The 21,316-nt window shown below is 43.7% G+C and overlaps 1 protein-coding gene across 6 annotated transcripts in view; it reads right to left on the bottom strand.

Annotated features, from left to right (window-relative positions):
• The window catches only part of fkbp15b (FKBP prolyl isomerase family member 15b), a 109,374-nt gene that overhangs the window by 24,882 nt on the left and 63,176 nt on the right, over nucleotides 1–21,316 (bottom strand). For 3 of the 6 annotated variants that reach the window (XM_088377482.1, XM_088377481.1, XM_088377477.1), the window contains exons 13-20: nucleotides 20,822–20,903; nucleotides 18,578–18,678; nucleotides 18,179–18,448; nucleotides 18,000–18,098; nucleotides 10,988–11,082; nucleotides 10,806–10,908; nucleotides 9,674–9,845; nucleotides 7,583–7,719 (exon numbers count right to left, since the gene is read on the bottom strand). In XM_088377482.1, coding sequence (XP_088233608.1) covers nucleotides 7,583–7,719; nucleotides 9,674–9,845; nucleotides 10,806–10,908; nucleotides 10,988–11,082; nucleotides 18,000–18,098; nucleotides 18,179–18,448; nucleotides 18,578–18,678; nucleotides 20,822–20,903 — 1,059 coding nt within the window. The remainder of the gene's footprint in view (nucleotides 1–7,582; nucleotides 7,720–9,673; nucleotides 9,846–10,805; nucleotides 10,909–10,987; nucleotides 11,083–17,999; nucleotides 18,099–18,178; nucleotides 18,449–18,577; nucleotides 18,679–20,821; nucleotides 20,904–21,316) is intronic. The other 3 variants (XM_088377479.1, XM_088377480.1, XM_088377478.1) reach the window with 3 other exon arrangements.

The following is a 21,316-nucleotide window of genomic DNA, read 5'->3' as shown; positions in this document are numbered from 1 at the left end:
TATTGGCTGATACGCTTCGGCACTCCTTTTGCATACTGAATAAATGAACGGCACATTTGAACAAAACGTTTTTAGAAAGTTTTTTATATGAAGTAGTGCATCATAAGGGTACTGGGATTTGGGGACAAGTTTGAGCTCTGATGTTCTTTGTCTCTTAATTTTGAAGATAAACGGTTCAGATGATGGATGGATGGATGGATGGATGGATGGATGGATGGATGGATGGATGGATGGATGGATGGATGGATGGATGGATGGATGGATGGATGGATGGATGGATGGATGGATGGATGGATGGATGGAAATTTCCCTCCCCGACTTATTCTCTGGAGCGACGTGTTGTTTTGTTCATTCTTATGATGCATTTTTACTGGTGTGACATACTATACCCAGAGCAACGTACAATCAAATAAGGACAGTACAAGTTCACCAGCGGAAAGATCCTCCACAGTAAAAAAATCTCTATCACACAAAATTCCTTCTACAACTCGAATCACATTTGTGAAAGACTCACTGGATTTTTTAATTTGTGTTAGGACTGGGCTGAACCTTCTCACCCACCTCTTTTGATTGTTTAATGGATAATGAAGACCACAAGGCTCTGAGACCGTAACCTTATGAACCCTCTTCCTAGCAACGACATGATTGCTATTTTGGCCACTCTACTATTACTTTCCCATAACCAAAAACATGCACAGGTTACATTCCAGATATATGCAACAATCGTGGGTGAACAAACAGGAATAAATCAAAGACTCAAACACCATGACGTCGGCAAATAACATGAGCTTCGGTAGATGTCACCTAGGTAGTCTAATGTAAACTTTCGTTTTCCACCGAAATTTTCAGTTTGTAGTTTAAATAATAAGGTTTATATATATATATATATATATATATATATATATATATTTGTGTCATGTTCATTTGTGTCAGCAGAATCAGCAGCATCTCTGATTTGCGCTTTTTGTTGTCACAAATGAAGCAGGACAACCAAATGCAACATGGGCTCTTTATTTGGGGAAACTTTAAAGGACACAAGGAGGTCTGGAATGCCTGCAGAGCAGGACTACGAGGCAAGCTGACGAGCCGGTCAGCGAGCTCGCGTTGTGCGTCATTGAAGCAGAAGGATGTACCAAGCTTTTTAAAGCTATTTAAAAAAGATTTAAAGATACAATAAAGTGTTAAAAAGTATAATAAAGTTAAAAATTATAAACGTCTTGTGCAGATGCCGGTCAGCACAGCAAATGCAGAGCGCAGCAATGACACCTTTACACTTTTAAATGTTTAAAAAAGTGTTTCAAGTACAATAACGTATTTAAAAGTACAATAGAGTGTATAAAAATAAAATGATATACCGTATTGGCCCAAATATAAAAATACCCCGATTATAAGACGACCCCCTCTTTTTCAAGACTCAAGTTTGAAAAAAGCCTATGTCTAGACCCCGATTGTAAGTCGACCTACTTTATCAGTTTTATTTCAAAGAAATAAAACTTGTCTTATATTCGGGCCAATACGGTAAGTCGTGTGCGGATGCCCTCGCGCTGGGCTGCGTGGGCATGTCAAATGGCCAGCACGTTTACACTTCAAAAAAGGTTCATAAAAGTCTTGTGTGGATATTGTAACAACATATTTACTCAATCCACCAATTTCTATACTGCTTGTCCCCACGGGGGTCGCGGGCGTTCTGGAGCCTATCCCAGCTGTCATCGGGACACCCTGAACCGATTGCCAGCCAATTGCAGGGCACACAAAGGTTCATAAAAGTCTTGTGTGGATATTGTAACAATATATTTACTCTTATATTAAAGAAGAAGCTGAAAGACACCAGACCCAACAATGCAAATGAGCTAAAGGCCGCTAATGAAGCATCCTGGGCATCTATAACACCTCAGCAATGCCACACGCTGATTGGCTCCATGCCACGCCACATTGGTTGCAGTTCTCTGTGCAAAAGGATTCCCAACTAAGTACTGAGTGCATTAATGGACATTTTCAAATGTTTGATTTTGTTTTGCTGTTATAAATCTTTTTTTTTTACTTGGTCTGAGGAAATATTCTAATATTTTGAGATGGGATATTTGAGTTTTCTTAAGCTGTATGACATTCAGCAATATTAAAATAATAAAAGGCTTGCAATATTTCAGTTGATTTTTAATGAATCCAGAATGTATGACATTTTTGTTTTTTTAACTGCAGAAATTAACTTTATTCAAATTTTCTGAGACAGTCCATATATGTGTGTGTGTGTGTGTGTGTGTGTGTGTGTGTGTGTGTGTGTGTATGTGTATATATATATATATATATATATATATATACACACACACACACACACACATATATATATATGCCGTCGCAGCGGGCGGGGGAATGCCCGCGAGTTGCCGAGGCTAATATTTCCCGGCCAGCTAGCCGGCCGCTCCCCCCCCATATATAAAAAAAACAATTTTCTCAACGGATATGGTGTACATAACGCGTATCTATGCGTTCAGTGTGGACAGCTTGACGCTCACAGGAACCTTGATGAGGACATTCGATGAACGGAAGCTGTCAAAAGTGCCTGCAGCAAGTTATCGTTTTATTTTTCAATGGAGTCACGGCCGATAAGTCACGTTATTATGCAAGCATATCTGCCAAAGTTTATATTAAATATCAACAAACATTGACTTTTCATGTTAGCACATGAATTAATGCAATAAATATGGCATATATAAGTGTTGAGTTCCATTTGCTTTAGTTCCTATGTTCCCTCAAGGCACCATCAGTGGAGGAGGTTCCAAGCCTTTTTGTTGAGCGGTCACTCGCTTAATGACCAAATATTTTATTTCTGAAGTTGATGAAGTTAAGTTGATGTTGAAATGCTTTCGGTCTGAGTGCACGCTGGCGCATCTTGCTGCCGCTACTCACCTGTTTTACTGTGCTTAGTAAACTCATCTGGCTTCTGGTTAAATGGTGTCCTCGATTTTCTGGTCTGTACTTGTTTGGATTACGCTGTCGATGCTCCACGGACTTATGTCTGGGCTTCACCAGTACTTGGCTGCTGAGCTCCTCCGGCTACGCTTCCACCTGTCTGAGCCTCCGCCTGCAGTGCTGTGCCTCCGGGGCAACGCTCTCCTGCCTCGCCACAGATATATCCACCAGGGCTCTTGCCGGAACTTTCAAACTGACAACTCCAAGCTAATAAAATCCTTCTGGTCGACCACCCGTCGTCCTCTAAGAAACACCGGCGCCCGCCGGGTTGACCACAGTGTGTTACCCACCCTACCCAGGTCGGCTAACGCTACTGTCAAGAATGACAACTCCACCGTCAACTTTGGGCTCCTTAACATCCGCTCACTCACGAGCAAAGGCCACCTCGTCCAGGACTCCATCACTGAACGCAAATTCGACTTTCTCTTTCTGACAGAGACGTGGCAGCAGCCCACTGACTTTTCACAAATCAACGATGCTACACCTCCGGGGTTTGTTTACATCTTGCAACCCATGGCTCTGGTCGCGGGGTGGTCTTGCAATAATTCACCACGAGAAGTGGAAAGTCACCGCTCTCTCTGTCCCTACATGCAGCTCCTTTGAGTGCATTGCATGCAAACAGTCCGGTCCTATTACTATCATTGTCGCCACTGTTTACTGTCCACCTAAGCCCCACCCCGAGTTTTTAAATGACATTGCAGCTCTTTTTGCCCATCTCTCCACACGCTCACCTAACGTGATTCTACTGGGCGATTTCAACATCCATATGGACAACACTTCTCTCCCCCTCACCTGTGACTTCTCATCCTGCCTTGAGAGCGCCGGTTTTCACATCTTCACCGACTTCCCTACCCACATTAAAGGCCATACACTGGATTTAATCTGTTGCTCCGGTCTCACTCCCTCCACCTGTATCATCTCCCCATCACAGACCACTTCCTCCTCTCATTTAAAGTCCCACTCTGCCTCTCCATAACCAAGCCACCTCGTCTCATCTCATTCTGTAACATCAAGGACATAAATACTGACATCCTCTCCTCCACTATTGCCTCTTTACCAGACCTAAATTCTTCCTCCCCTGATGAACTGGTTCTCCACTATAACAACTCACTCACAAACATTCTTAACTCCCTCGCTCCAGTCAGAACCCAGTCTGTTTCTTTCACCCATTCTGCCCCCTGGTTCACCCCTGCTCTCCGCTCCATGAAGTGCAAAGGACGTCAAGTTGAACGCCTCCATAAAAAGAGTGGTCTCACTGTTCACCAGGACATGTACAAAAACCACATTTTACAGTACAAGGACTCTATTGCTTCAGCCAAATCCACTTACTTTTCCAGTCTCATTTCATCCAACCGTGGTAACCCTAAGGCTCTTTTCTCACTCAACAAAATTCATCAACCCCCAGATCTCCTACCCCCCCCCCACCTGTACTCCTCTGACACTTGCAACTCATTCCTTTTTTTATTTACTCAAAAAATTGACAAAATCCACCAGCAACGGAGCCCCTCTTCCCCTTCTCCCGACTCCTCTGAACCTCTCCCGTACAGTCTGCCATTTTCTTCATTTCAACTCCCTGATCCCTCTGCTATTTCTGCTCTCATCTCCAAATCCAAATCATCTACATGTCAGTTAGACCCACTTCCTACTGCCCTGGTTATATCCTGCCTCTACTCACTGCTCTTATCACTGCCATCATCCACTCCTCTCTCAGTAATGGCTATGTTCCCTTACAATAAAAAACCGATGCTGTCTTCCCAATTCTTAAAAATGCTGTTTCAGATCCCAACAATTTCAATAACCTCCGCCCCATTTGCAACTTACCTTTCATCTCTAAAATTCTCGAAAAAAATGTTGCCTCTCAACTTCAGTCTCATCTCTCACGAAATAACTTATTTGAACAGTTCCAGTCTGGTTTACGGCCCCGCCATAGCACCGAAACAGCCCTTCTAAAAATCACCAATGACCTCCTCACTGCAGCTGATTCCGGTTTACTCTCCGTCCTCATCCTCCTTGACCTGAGTGCGGCCTTTGACACTATCTCTCATTCCATCCACCTCAATAGACTAACCTCTATCGGTATCTCTGGTACACCCCTCGACTGATTTCAATCCTACCTCTCAGGCCGCACCCAGTTCATCCAACTTAAATCCTTCCGTTCCCAATCCTCCCCTGTCTCCACTGGTGTCCCCCAGGGCTCTGTCCTGGGTCCCCTCCTTTTCATCACTTACCTCCTCCCCCTTGGTCTTATTTTCCGTAAATTTAAAGTCCTCTGTCATTGCTTCACGGATGACACCCAGCTCTATCTCTCCACCAAACCCAACTCCACCCTCCCTCCCTCTTCTCTGACTCACTGCCTCTCCGAAATACAAAACTGATTCACCTCCAACTTTCTCAAACTTAACAGTGATAAAACTGAAATCCTTTTAGTTGGTTGTAAATCCACTCTATCGAAAGTTGACAGTTTCTCCCCCCTTAGTTTCCCCCTCTCCCCAGGTTAAGAGTCTGGGTATCATCCTCAATGGCACACTCCCCTTCGCTTCCCATATCAACACCACCACCCGCAATGCTTACTTTCATCTTCGCAATATCAATCGCCTCCGCCCCTCTCTCACCCCCCACTCCTCCTCTATTCTTGTTCACCTTAATGTTGTTTTTTAACATGTTTTTCACATTTTTTACTGAATGCTATTGTTTTAATTTGTTTTTAACTTATTTTAACTCTTTGTAAAGTGACCTTGAGTGACCTGAAAGGTGCTTCTAAATTAAATGTATTATTATTATTATTATTATTACTACAGTCAAACCTCGGTTTTGGAACATCCCTGTTCTCGAACAAATCGGAATTCGAACGAAAAATTCTAGATTTTTTTGCTTCGGTTGTCAAACAAATTTCGGAGGTCGAACCTCGCAAGATGAGCCGAGAGTACGCGAGAAAACCCGACCGCGCGGCCAGGATGCCGACTGACTCCATTGTTATTGTATTTTCGTTACTTTGAGGATTATTAACCGTTAATCATGCCTCCAAAGAAAGCAAGTGGGAGCAGTAAAGACATCCTAAAACACAAAGACGCTCTTAAAGCAATGGGACAGTGAGCGCCCGGTGCGCTGCAGTTGCGCGATCGGACCAAATTAAGCTCTCTGCGCACTGAGGTCCACTTAAATTTTGGAAAGTACATCAGGACTTTTAAAATATTTCCTAAATTACAGCGACAGCTCTGTTACAATAATGCGACCAGCACGGTGCAGTTGAGCGGTCGGCGGCGTGCTACGGTTGAGCGTTCGGCGGTGCGTTGCAGTTGCGCGATCAGACAAAAATGCGCAAATGAAAAAATGCTTTAAAAAGGCGGGGGTTTTTGTCTTGGAACGGATGAAATGTTTTTCCATTATTTGTAATGGGAAAATAGATTTGGAATTCGTAAAATTCGCTTCTCGAATCGCCTTCTGGAACGGATTGTGGTCGAAAACTGAGGTTTGACTATATTATTAATGCAACAAAGTGATGTTATTTTAGTAAAGTGCCTAGGTCTGTCATGTGATCTTTAACAGGCATAGCAGATTATCAACTCTGATAGAGCTTGTTTAAAGTTAACATTAAATGCAAACACTGACTGGATCCAAACTGCAGACATATTCCGACACCGGCAAATGAAAGAGAAAAAAGACTGAAACAAAACACATCACAAGGCTTGTCATTGGACAATAACTACAACTATGTAATGGATGTAGGACCCCGGCATAGCTGTCTGCTTGGTTTGCTGGACCCAGTATCCTACATAGAGTTGCCGATGAATAAAAAATGTGGAGGTAAGAGTGCCAACCATTTTTCTTTGATTTGCTGAAAGATGAACAGGATGTTAACAAAAAATATGTCCTTCTTTGATGGGGATCTTTAAAATGAATGAAATATGCCCTCCGCCTACCACCTAAGTCCTACATGTTATGTACGTGATAGCGTAGCAGCTAAGCACTTACAATTATCGTAAGCATCATGCAAATCGCCAACTAGAATCCTCTTTTCATTTTATCACAGTAAAACATGAATCAGAACAACATCACAAAATAGTGTTCAATACTTTTAAGACTTTGATTGGTTTTAACCAAATAATTAGACTAAAACACCTTAGTATAGCACATTAGCATTGAGGTCTAAGCTCTTAGGAAGCGGAGGCCTTGCTTGACGAAGCTAAACGTGAGGGCTCATTCGATGGAGAACAGCTCCTCACTTCAATATAGGGGTACATTTTGTTGTCCTAACTATTTAGAGACTGATATGAGTGAGTTAATAGTTGTTTTTGTATTATTTTCACAGGAGAACGCTTGCTCACTAGACTGTCTCCTTGACAACGCATTAGCGATATTTGTGCCACCCTGTGGCAGAATGAGATATTATCCCTAAATGGCACACAGGTTTTCCAAACTTATGTTTTTATGTGGGTTACAAATCCATTTATGGTTTAATGTATCGATATCGGCTCATGAAAAAATAAAAGCAATTTTTAAACCCAGCACCACTCTGAGATTCTCACCCAGTGTATATAAACCAAATATCATTAACACAGATGGCACAGTAGTGATCCACTCAGTAGGAATAGACATTTTGAAGGGCACTCACTTGTTTTAGGCCATCTTGATTTGTCTTCAGGTCATTAACTTCCCCCTCCATGTTTTTGAGCTTCAGCTCTAGCTCCTTGCGTCTTTGCATCTCTTCACGGTACTGAGACTGGGATCTTTCTGATATTTCCTTCAGCTCTGACACATACAAGCACATAATCACAATGTTACATCAGTGATTATGACATATGTTTGTTATATCCTTTACAATATGAGATTGGTGATCTCTGATTTTTAGATTTAAGAGGCCATGTTTCCAATACAGTTAACTCTCCCCTCCATGAGCTATCCCCTTGTCATTGTGGAGGTGATTGAGTATCTCAATAATCCTAGGAGCAAAGTCTGGGCCTGAAAGTTGAACCTTATTTAAACAGCATAACTTGCATTTGGCATTTTCTGAAATTACTTCACCATTAAAGGAACACTCCAGGCTGTTTGAATTCACATTTAGCACTTATAAAGGATTTATAAGACAGGGTCACCCTTGGTGAAGAGGTCACAGATGAGGGACCAGACAAAGTATCCCCCCCCCATTGTAAAACAAATAAAAAATGGCTTCGGTTTCCCTTTTCCCGAATGCCGGCTACCAGGGTCTCTCTTTGGAGCTAAGCCTGAAGGTGGGGCTTGAAGGCAAGTGTCAGGTGGCCGGGCCTGCACCCATGGCACCAAGTCATGCTCAGACCGAATGAAAAATGTGGGTCCCCCTTCACAAGATCTTCCCTCCTGTGTAAAGGCCAAAAGGGTCGGGTGCAGAAAGAGCTTGGTTGGTGACCTTGCCAGTCTGTATGTGCTCATGGCATCAGGACAACCTAGGCTGCAATTCGATGATCAACTTTGTGGCCACATGATTTCAACGCTCGGTAAAGAGAGGGACACAGCTAACAATTTATTACCACCGAATGGTGTGTTGGCTCTGATGGTGGGATAAGCTGCTGGTCTGCCCTGACAAACCCAAACGTTTGCTGGGAACGACTGGCAGAATCCCTTGTCAGAAAGGGTTTCAACTTCCACCTTCGGCAGAACTTCGCCCACATCATCGAGGAAGTGGCGGACTTTGAGTCCGAGTGGACCTTGTTTTGTGCCTCCATTGTTGAGGTGGCTGATCGGAGCTGGCCGTAAGGTGATTGGTGCCTGTCGTGGGGACAAACCCGAAACGTGTTGATGGAACCACCAAGTGTGTGAGGGTGCATGGGAGTTCACTAACAAGTCTACATATTCTTTGTGGACTTAGAGAAGGCCTTCCACCATGTGCGCGAAGGATCTTGTGGTGGATGAGCTGCCGTAGGATGGGCTGTTTGAGCCTTGTACAACAGATGTTAGAGTTTAGTCCGCATTTACGGCAATAAGTCGGATTTGTTATCAGTGAGGGTTGGACTCTGCCAAGGTTACTTTTTGTCACAGATTCTGTTAATCACTTTTATGAAAAATGTTTCAAGGCACAGCTAAGGTGTTGAGGTTGTACGGTTTGGTGGTCTCAGTTTCTCTACTCTTTTAGATGGTGTGGTACTGTTAGCCTCTTCAAGTGGCAATCTTCAACTCTCACTGAAGCGATTCACAGCCAAGTGTGAAGCGGATGGGATCAAAATCAGCGACTCCAAAAATGAGACAACGATCCTAAGTCGTAATAGGGTGGAGTGCCCTCTCCAGGTGGGGGATGAGATACTGTTCCAAGAGGATGAGTTCAAGTATCTTGGGGTCTTGATCACAAGTGAGGGGAAGATGGAGAGCGAGATTGACAGGTGGATCGGTGCAGCGTTTGCAGTGATACAGACTATGTATTGGTCCGTAGTGGTGAAGAGGGGCTGAGCCGGAAGGTGAAGATCTTGATTTACAGGTCACCTATGTTCCTACCCTTCACCGTTGCTTACAAGTTATGGGTCATGATCAAAACAATAGTCCATAGGACGGGTTTGAATCTGAAATTTTTTAATCAAGCTTGTATTTCCACTGGAAGGTAAGTAATTGAGATACCATTGGCTGGGTCAGCAATTAAATTAATACATCATAACAGTGAGATAGTCTAAAATCACAGAACTGCACAGTCAATACCTAATTTTGGCAGCAATATGTATATATGGGTATTAACACTAACCTTCGAGTTGTGATTCCAGATCACTGATGTGTTTAGAGTGGCGTTCACAGTCAAGCAGACTTGTGCTCAGTTTAGTTTGCAGCTCTAAAATCTTCTGTGAATGTGTCAAACCCTCTAGTTGCATTTGAGAAAGATTAGCTGTGGCTGATGCGAGTTCTTCCTTTAATTGAATCTGGAGGATAATCAAGAAGATACAGTGACAGTATGCAAGATAGAGACCTCAACCCAAAACGAAACCTCATATCACAATAATGACTGAACCATTTATAAAAGTACAAATGACAACTGGGAATTAAAACCATCCATCTATCTATTATCCACGGCTTATCCGGGCTCAGGTCGCGGGGACAGCAGCTTCAGCAGGAAGTTCAAACTTACCTCTGTCAGAGAGGTGACATTCCATATCCCTAGAACTACTTCTGTAGTTGCGGATCAGACCGCCGAGGTCCCAGCCTTTGAGCGCCGCACAACTCACTACGCACCTGAGCCCTTTGGCCCCTCCCACACGGGGTGAGTTTATGGGAAAGGGGACCCATGTTAACTTTTCGGGCTGTACCAGGCCAGGCCCCATGGGTGAAGACCACCAGACGCTCACCTACGAGCCTCACCTCCAGGCCTGGCTCCAGGAGAGGCCGGCGATCTCTCGTCCGGGCAAGGGAAAATGTATCCATATTGTCACTCATTTTAAGGGATTCTATGAGCCGTGCTTTGTCTGGTCTCTCAGCTAGGACCTGTTTCCCATGGGTGACCTTGCCAGGGCATAAAGCCAGACAACTTAGTTCCTTGGATCACTGGGACACGCAAAGCCGTCCACCATGGTATGGTGAGGACTGATGGAGGGGACCAATGAATTATCCAAATAAATACAGTACGACTAAAATGAAGGTCGCGTTTGAAAACATGCTTTGAGAGTGGACCAAAGCTGGAGTGCCAGTATGCACAGTCGACGCTCTGACAAAGGACACAATGCACCAACGCTGGCTGCGTTTGGATAACACATCCCCTCTAAGAGAAGTGCACGGGCCTCAGAGTGAATTTCTTAACGCACCCTAAATATCTTTTATGAAGCCAGGTAAACATCTCTACTTCTGTTTTCTCTGCGAACACTTTGGTTGTGATTAGCAACACTGACCTTGTCTTGTTCAGCCTGCAGGAGTTTAACTTGATTCTGTTCACCTGAAGACTTGAGGGAGTCATTTCTCTTTTCCAAATGCGTGTTGCTATGGTCCATATACCTACATGAGATATGACTAGGCGTGATACATGGTCTACAGACAGGAAAAGATGAGACAATTCAAAAATATTCAAACTCACCTTTGGCTTTGGTTGAATACTTCACTTATCCTGCGGTTTTGCTCCTCAATACGAGAGCCTTTTTCGAATAATTCTTTCTTTAAACATTCATTTTCCTATAAACAAAAAATGAACATTATACAGTGGACATAAAACATACAGACACCACTATTCAAATCCCAGTTTGTGAAAAATGAGAAGAAAAAAAACCAGCAACTTTTCATTTTGTTTTTTTGGTACATCTTTCATGTGAAATATAACTTGTACTCAAATGAAAACAAATGTTTTTGAGAAAGAAATAGACATAAGCAACTTAGATAATGTTGCACAATTGGGCACACACTCTTCCTGGGTATGGGTGTTGCATTAAGAGTTAACCCTGAATCATTCCTTTGCACCTGTCAGATTTCAGTGTATGCTGAGCCTGGAGATAAGACTGCATCCCAAAATGTTGGGCAGTATTTATATTTCCAGGAACTCAGTTTTTTCTAACAGTGTATCACATGACCGGGCAAGTAGCCAGGTGGTGATGAAAATCCCCAGGATTATTCTATACATATACCACATCCAGTATGCTGAAACATTATTAATAATCACATTCAAACTCATCTTAAATGGAAGTCAGCACACAACAGCCACTATTTGAAGCATCTCTGATTTACAAGTAAAGTTCAGCAGTTCTAGTAGCGATTAAAAAAGTGAAGAAAACTACCTTCTAATTGTGTAATTTTATTACACACTGTGCAGTATGTTGTATTATAATAATCTTGGAGACATATCTACAATGTGAAAATGTAAGTCATTCAGCACTAACTGACGAACAACATTGCCACTCGGTCATACTCGAATGCCATGACAGTGAGAAAGGGTGCTTAAACCATACGCTGGAGTTAAGTTTATTATTATGCAGCTTGTTAGCTTTGGTGCCGGACTTGTGTATGCGCATCCAAACAGCTGCGGTGAGGGGGGGGGTTCACTGTGATTGCCTCCCGACAGGCTTACCTGTATATCAATCACGCGATGGGAGGGATTCTAGCCTATAGAAGAATGTTTTTTTTTTTTTTTTAAATGTCATGCATGTACCTTACTTCAGTGATGCCGTAATGCTGAAAGCGATGCGACCTTGTAATTTACTAGTCGAACTGAAACGGACTGAAACATTTTGGCAGAGCGCTGTGGACACAACCAGTATAGATCAACAAATTCATCAGTGGATCCATATATAAGGCGCTCTGCATTATAGGGCGCACTGTGATTTTTTGAGTAAATTTAAAGTTTTTAAGTGCACCTTATAGTGCAGAAAATGCGGTAATACAGTGGCGCCTTGGTTTTCGGACGTCCCGGTTCTCGAAAAAATCGGTATTTGAACAAAAAATTCGAGACTTTTTTGCTTCGGATGTCGGACGAAATTTGGTTGTCGAACCTCGCGAGATGAGCCGAGAGGACCCGCATGCCAACTGACTCCGTTCGTTATTACGTTCTCGATACTCTGAGGATTGCATCAAGTCAAATCATGCCTCCAAAGGAAGCAAGTGGGAGCAGTAAAGCCATCCTAAAACACAAAGACGCTCCTAAAGCAATGCGACACTGAGCGCCCGGCGCGCTGCGGTTGCGCGATCGGACAAAATTAAGCTCCCTGCGCACTGATGTCCACTTGAATTTAGGAAAGTACATTAAGACTTTAAAAATATTTTCTAAATTTCAACGACGGCTCTGTCACAATAATGCGACCAGCGTGGTGTAGTTGCGTGGTCAGCGACGCTCTACGGTTGCGCGTTAGGCGGTGCGCTGCAGTTGCGCGATTGGACAAAAATGCCCAAATGGAAAAATGCTTAAAAAAGGCAGTTTTTTTGGGCTTGGAACGGATTATTCTTTTTTCCATTATTTGTAATGGGAAAATATGATGAGGATTTTGAACAGCCTTCTGGAACGGATTGTGTTCGAAAACCGAGGCTCCACTGTACTTACAAATACAGCTAAAACTCAATTTCTTGCAGACTTTGGGGTCCAGAATTTGGTTATTTTGGTAATCCCGAAAGTGCATTTTAGAGGAAGGCTTTTTTGTTTTAATTTAGGGAGCTGAAGCGGTCCTTTGTCACACGACCGTATTGGCCCGAATATAAGACGACCCTGATTATAAGACGACCCCCTCTTTTTCAAGACTCAAATTTGAAAAAAGACTTTTTGAACACCAAATGTAATTTTTATACAGAAAATAATTACAGTACATCTGAAACAAATGATTATAACAATATATTTGAGAGAAAAAGCATGTTATTTTGCCTCATTCAAATCATGCAAAAACTATCACATCTTAATATCTGAACATTTAAATATGTAAAGGGTAATCACATTTCTAAATGAATGGCTTCTGGTTTTTGAAATGTAATAAAACCAATCTACTGTGATAAAACAACAAAATTACAATAACTACACTAACCATCAAAGTCAGAGGGCAGGCGCTGGCTAGCTGCGTCGCACTGTTAGTCTGTTAGGCCGCATCATTCTTTTACACCAACCGAGGCTTGCTTTGAAGTCAGCGGTGGGTATGTTTAGCTCTTTGGCTATTTCCATGGCCTTGAGCTGAATGACAGCTCTGCTGATGGGCATCCCGTCATTTCGTTTCTCGTCCACGTACGCGCACACCCTCCTGTTGATCTCTTGAAAGCAGCCGCTCTGAGGACCACGAAAAGCTTTTCTCCGATTGTGAACATTTTTTAGGCGATCTTTTTGAGCTCTCCATCTCCGTACATTACAATCTGTGACACCATATTTCACAGCCGCTTTGCAATTGTTTGAAGACTCTGCCTCAATTATCACCATCATCTTGAAGTTTGCATCATAACTTCTCCTCAGCTGCCAGTTAACCTGGCCAATCTTCGACCCACTTTTCTCCAGATTGTCGCTATGTTTCTCCATTTTCTGTTATCTCTTCTCTTATTTTCTTCTCTTTTCTTTCTTACCGCTATTTTTTGTTTGTCTTCTTCGTGCTACCGCTATTTTTGTTTTTATTCTTCGTGACAGGGGTTTGCTTTGGCCTGGGGAGTTTAGTTCAACATTCGCTTTAAAGATATCTGGCGACATCTAGCATTGTGAATGGGTATAATGTCTAGATCCCGAATGTAAGACGACCTCCAATTTTTCAGTCTTATTTCAATGCAAAAAACACTGTCTTATATTCGGGCCAATACGGTAATTAACATCAGGCATGTTTTTGGGCAGCTAAGGGGACCATTCACCTGTCGTCCTTGAATGCTGTCCCCTTCATCGAAGTCTGTTAACGTTTATATAAAAAGAGATGCAATATTCAGATCACAATATCAGGCGGACTGAGTAAGTAATTTTGATACAATGTGAAATGGATGGAAGAGAGATTAAAGCAGCCACTTATTCTACTACTGTGTACGGCCACGCTCTGACTTGAGTGCCTGTGTGGATGAGGTGCTTCTGTGAACTTCCCCCTTTCCGAATCAGCTGCAGTCTTAGCTATCCATAACAGTGTATTAAAGCAGTCATAGAGATCAAATAGCCGAACTACTTCTTATCAAGCCCCTTTAAATTAGTCATGGCAATAAAAATCACTTGCGCGATTAGCTTCATACAGTCTGTGTATCGTCCACTTAAATAATGGAAATGAAATCACTAGCGCGTTTAGCTTCGTACAGTCTGAATATCGTCCACTTAAAACACTACTTGAAAATGTATTCACGACAAAAAAAAAAAGGGGGACCGTGACCATTTCTTGTGCACTTGGCACCAGGACACCCTTGGACGCAGTTCGATGATCGACTTTGTAGTTGCGTCATAGGATTTCCAGCTCCATGTTTTGGACACCCTTGTGCACTTGGCACCAGGACACCCTTGGACGCAGTTCGATGATCGACTTTGTAGTTGTGTCGATTGTGTGATTTCCGGCTGCATGTTTTGGACACTCGGGTGAAGAGAGGGGCAGAGCTGTCAACTGATCACCACCTGGTGGTAGGTTGGCTCCGATGGTGGGGGAAGATGTCGGTCCGACCTGGCAGACCCAAACGTACTGTGAGAGTCTGCTGAAAACGTCTGGCAGAATCCCCTGTCAGAAAGAGCTTCAACTCCCACCTCCGGAAGAGTTTCTCCCACATCCCGATGGAGGTGGGGGACATTGAGTCTGAGTGGACCATGTTCCGCGCCTCCATTGTTGAGGCGGCCGACCGGAGCTGTGGCCGTAAGGTCGTTGGTGCCTGTCGTGGCGGCAATCCCCGAACCCGCTGGTGGACACCGGCGGTAAGGGATGCCGTCAAGCTGAAGGAGTCTTATCAGGCTGTTTTGGCCTGTGGGACTCTGGAGGAAGCAGACAGGTACCGGATGGGCAAGCGGAACGCGACTTTGGCGGTTGCGAGGCAATAGAGAATGACTTCCAGACGACTTCGAGGAAATTGTGGTTCACCATCTGGTGTCTCAGTAGGGGGAAGCAGTGCAACGTTAACACTGTGAACAGTGGAGACGGTGTGCTGCTGAACCACAATTCAGAACCTCGTGAGTCGGTTGGAAGAATACTTCTGAGACCTCCTCAATTTCATCGACATGCCTTCCATTGTTGAAGCAGGGTTTGGAGACTCTGAGGTGGACTCTCTGATGCCTGGGGACGAAGTCACAGAAGTTAAACATCTCGGAGATCCACCCGGAATTCTTAAAGGTTCTGGATGTTGTGGGGCTGTCCTGGCTGACACACCTCTACAACATTGTGTGGAAATCAGGGACGTTGCCTCTGGATTGGCAGACAAGATTCACACTCCTCAGCCTCCCTGGTAAGGTCTATTCAGGGGTGCTGGAAAGAAGTGTCCGTTGGGAGGTCTATCCTCAGATTCAGGAGGAGCAGTGTGGTTTTTGTCCTTGATTGATTGATGGATTGAACATTTATTGATCCTGGGGCTGGGGAAATTCAGGCCCCAGCAGTATTCATACCACAGAGCGGGTATATAAAAGACACACAGATAGCATGAGTGCAACTCAATAGGCTCTTATAAGGCTGCCACACGACGACGCCACAAAGAAAGTCAGTAAGTGCGAAAGTTAAAAGCCATCAAAGCAAAGCAACAAAGGAAAAAAAAACTAACAGCGGCCAACCAGCCCCCCCAACACCAAAGAACACCCCAAAACACACAAAATAGCCTCCACGGGGTCCATAAACAGGTGTAAGGGCAGCCAAGTTCAACGGCGCCCAATGGACTGCGGTCGTGAATAAGTAAAACATCACAAAACAGGCAAACGTGTGAGCAGCATCCTGGGTACCCAGTCGGGGCACATGCAGATCGTCATCATGGGGCTGGCACGGCGAAGGTTGTTGGTTCTGATGAGCACGAGGGAGCGGACTCCCCACAGGGGTTGCGGCTGCGAGGCCAAGGCGAGGGACCCGGTCAACACCGGCCGGATGAGCAGGAAGCCGTCGTAGAGTCACGCCGGTCCCGACCGATGTGCGCAGCCATCCTGGATCCAGGGAAAAAAAATATCCGATCCGAAAGCCATTTGCAGACGTCGAGGTGCGGTAGAAGGCACCAGCATCGCCGAATAGACAAATAGAAAAAAAGAAAAAGGAAAAAAGAAGGAAATAAAGAGGAAAAGAGAGAACACTGCTGGGAGGCTGCCACTCACAGCGGCGCCATACCCCCCAAAAAAAACATAAAACAGTGGCACAGTGGACCAACTCTATACCCTTGGCAGGATTCTCAAGGGTGCATGGGAGTTTGCTCAACCAGTCCACATGTGTTTTGTGGATTTGGAGAAGGCGTTCGACGGTGTCCCGTGTTCTGTGGGGGGTGCTGCGGGAGTACGGGGTCCCGAACCCTCTGATAAGGGCGGCTCAGTCCCTGTATCACCGTTGCCAGAGTTTGGTCCGCATTTCCAGCAGTAAGTTCGATTCCGCCAAGGCTGCCCTTTGTCAATGATTCTGTTCATAACCTTTATGGACAGAATTTCTAGGCGGAGTCAAGGTGTTGAGGGTGTCCGGTTTGGTGACCTCAGCATTGCATCTCTGCGTTTTGCAGACGAAGTTTTGCTGTCGCCTTCTTCAAGCCGTGATCTCCAGCTCTCTCTGGAGCAGTTTTCGGCCGAGTGTGAAGCGATCGGGATGAAAGCCAGCATCTCCAAATCTGAGACCATGGTCCTCAGTCGGAAAAGGGTGGAATGCCCTCTCCAGGTCAGGGATGAGAACCTGCCCCAGGTGGAGGAGTTCAAGTATCTTGGGGTCTTGTTCACGAGCGAGGGCAGGATGGAGTGTGAGATCAGCAGGCGGATTGGTCTGCTGTGATGCAGACTCTATACCAGTCCGTTGCGGTGAAGAGGGAGCTGAGCCGAAAGGCGAAGCTCTCGATTTACCGGTCGATCTACGCTCCTACCCTCACCTATGGTCACGAATGATCGAAAGAACAAGATCTCGGATACAATCGGCCGAAATGAGTTTACTCTGCAGAGTATCCGGGTTTTTCCTTAGCGATAGGGTGAGAAGCTCGGTCATCTATGAGGAACTGTGAGTCAAGCCGCTGCTCCTCCACGTTGAGAGGAGCCAGATGAGATGGCTCGGGAATCTCGTTAGGATGCCTCCTGGACGCCTTCCCAGGGAGGTGTCCCGGGTATGTCCCACCAGCAGGAGACCCTAGGGATGACAGGACGCACTCGAGAGACTATGTTTCTCAATTAGCCCTGGGAATGCCTTGGGATCCCCCGGGATGAGCTGGGCGAAGTGGCTGGGGAGAGGGAAGTCTGGACGTCCCTCCTAAAGCTACTGTCCCCGTGACCCGACCCCGGATAAGCGGTAGAGGATGATGGATGGATGGATGGATGGATGGATGGATGGATGGATGGATGGATGGATGGATGGATGGATGGATGGATGGATGGATGGATGGATGGATGGATGTGGCTTACAATTAAAATTATTTTGACAGCCCTGATCAAGAGCAAAGACATTATTAACACAGAAAACATCCCAAATTATTCAGTCGCAGGAACTATACTGGGTGCCACAGTCACACTAGAAAATATTTACTTTATATACCTGTATGATTCTTTGGACATTTTGTATGATCATTGAGGACTCCATCGATATACCAGACAGGCCCAATGAGACAGTTCCCTGCCTTTGAAGGTCATCTATCTAATAAATAAAATAATGTAAGTTGAAAGCAGGGTCAGATTGTGTTGAAGCCATGTTCTGCATTCCCTTGGATTTTGTACCTTTGATACAAGTTGATCAACCTTTTCTGCTACTTTTCCGACAGCTAACCGGATCTCTGTATTTTGCTGTCGAGTCTCAATCATCAAGAAGGAAGTCGCGTCACTGGAGCCTGGAGGACATAGTTTGAAATGTACAAATAAACATTGATATATGTTCTTATATTTTTCTAGTTTTCTTATCTTACCAATGTAAGGGACACGTGAAGGATAAATTTGGCTCAAAGACTGGAGCTGATTTGTAGGAACAGAAGTCTGTGTGTTGGAGTAGAACTTTAAAACAGCAGCAGCAGCAACAACACAATAATAATAATGAATAATAATGAAAAAGAACCACTTTTATTTCCTTTCATAGCCTTAAGAAAGCCCAATAAATTTGGACAAAACAGGAGGAAAGCTCACCTGAAAAGTGTGTGTACTACCTAGCAAACCAGGCTGTGTAGCAACATTGGTAAGGTTGGGAAGCACATTCGTTGGAAAAACAGGGTAGGGATGTGGAAGCGCTGAAAAAAAAAAAAAAAATAGAGTACAGTTTAAAACAGTTTAATGCGTTAGATTAATTCTGACTTACTGGAGTGATGAATTAAAGGAAATAACGCCGATTATAAACAGTTTTCATAATTCTTCTGATGAAACATCGATTTACAACTTCTTGAATGGTACTGTTGTGATGGCCTGATGGCATCTATCGCTTTTACTGGCACAAAAGAACGAGGAGGAGGGTGGCACGAACTTTAGTTTTGTTATGCATGATGATCCCCCGGGTTAGTATAATGCGGTATTTTTGAAGATGGACACTTTTCATTGCTTGGAAAGGAAACTCATTCTTCTAATTGACTTGCATTACACTCATTCCCTCTAACGGCCAACTACAAACACTACGTGTTCAAAATGTTAATACAATGTGTTAAAATTTCTGAATAATACAAATACCATTTCTACTTAGCAGATTTTCATTTTTTGCGGGTGGTTCTGCAACGCATCTCCCGCGATAAACGAGGGATCACTGTATTGTGAGGGGATTTATTTTCTTGTGTTATGTATGGTTGGATGGACAAGTCTTCTGCTGTTGATATTTTTTAATCAATCAAAAAATGTGTGCCGCAAGTAACCTGTATCTCTGCTGACAAACTACAAATATGACCGACCGGAAAGTGAGGCGCATATTTTCCGGCCTGCAGGGAGCGGGGTGTGAAGTATCTCATTTGCATTTAAACAGACCGTGCCAAAATGGCTTGCTCTGAAACACTCAGATCAGGGGTAAAAGAGGGGCCTGTGATGCTATGATTATGAGGAACTCAGACAAAACCATTTCTGTTCGACTTTATATAGACCACAGCTGAATGAGTAAAATGTAAGCATATGTCTGCACGAGCCTGGAAATCCAGACTCAATGCTGTACCAACGATTGAGTCTCGTGGGTTGTCTCATCAAACGCATTTCCAATGCAGGGTGAACCTGAGCAGACAGACTGCGAAAATAACCAATCAGGACGTCAAAACTACAACATCCAAACACATCTAAATGCTTCCAGTGCCATCAGCTGCTGGGGTTTCAATGACACTATGTAATTCTAGTTATTTAAAACTTAATTAATGCTCAATGATTATGTAAAGATACTTTCTTTTAGTAAGACAGAGGCCAGTTGTTTACCTGCTTAACATGTTTCGGCAACTTCATGTTGCCTTCCTCAGAAGGCAACATGCCTGTCTTACTAAAAGAACGTAAGAAAGTATCTTGAAAACTATTTTATCAAGTGAAGACAGTATGATCCTCAAAGAATTCACCATTTCACCAAAGAATGCAAAATATATTCTAAACTATCATCTCTCCTGCACCATTTTGCGCAAGAAATAAACATCTCAGCAAATAAATCTTAACTGTATGGCTAGTTCAGTGACGTGCGGCAAGGTTCATGACAGGGGAGGCACTGACGTTGGCTCCTCCGAGCGAATAGTCTTAGGTTTCAAAATAACGATAAAAATTCAGCGATTTTGGTTCAAAATGATACAAAATTATTGAGGTTAAAAAGAAAATGACTTTATAATAAAAACAATTGAATTTGTTTTTCCCCTTTTCATGATGGCAGGGGAGGCCTCCTCTGACCGCACGTCCCTGGGCTAGTTTGGAACCAAGGCCCAGCCGCGATCAATGGCGTACTCTTGAGACCCACTTTATAAGTGGGTGTGGCTTGCCAGACGAATGAAACATTGATTAATGTGACAACTTTACTGATTTGAACAATTGAAAGACTGTACTGCACACAGATTCTTGGTACTGGCTTGGTCTGAGGCTTTCAAAACCAGATCCCAATCTGAATTTTCTTGCAGTAGTTAGAATTTCTCAATGGGAAATTACCAACTTGAGCTACAGTGGTTATATGATTTCAGATACAAGTAATTTCTCATTTAGGCTTTCTCTGAAATCGCTCAATGCCTATAGGCATTGAACTGAAAACTGAACCTGCCAAGTCACTGACAAAGAATATGTGATATCAGCTTGATTTTATCACAATCTGGGTCACATCTTTAAAACAGTTGGTATGATTTTTCTGATGAATACAAATTTGAAACAGGAATACAACTGTATTTTTAAGATGGCCCCAAAGCACCGTGAATTAATTTGATTGAGCAAAAAAAAAGTTACCATGTGCTTGAACTGGGGCAGCAGAAGAGATCTGCACAGGAGATGATGCAACAGGCAGATTCTTGGCTCTAACAGTGGTATCCTGCACAAAATGAGATAGTGTCATTGACTGAAAATATTACTGTATATTAACAAGGACTACTCGATACAATAACCTCACCATTCAAGGGGCATAGGGACTGGACGAACTACAATGCATAAATTGAAACTCATTGATAGGAATTTGAATTTTGTAAAACTTTCTTTTAACCCCCCCAAATTATTCAAATAATGATAAACCTTCTAACCCACCCAAAGACGTTTAAAAAATAGATGCCAAACTGCAATTTGGCGTGGCTCCATTGCATAATTAATTGGGTCATAGGTCAGTCAAGGACAGAAGCAGAGCTTGGAATTTTTCTGAGGGGTGGCAAGTGTGTTGCCTCACTAAGACTTACTCAATAAGATGACGCATTCGCACACGTGCACACAAAGGGTACATGCGTGCGTACACAT

Source organism: Syngnathus floridae, chromosome 5 (genome assembly GCF_059516105.1).
Source record: "Syngnathus floridae isolate MCC-2025c chromosome 5, RoL_Sflo_1.0, whole genome shotgun sequence".
Classification (NCBI taxonomy): Eukaryota; Metazoa; Chordata; class Actinopteri; order Syngnathiformes; family Syngnathidae; genus Syngnathus; species Syngnathus floridae.
Note: the sequence above shows the minus strand (reverse complement) of the source record. Positions and strands in the feature narration are given on the sequence as shown.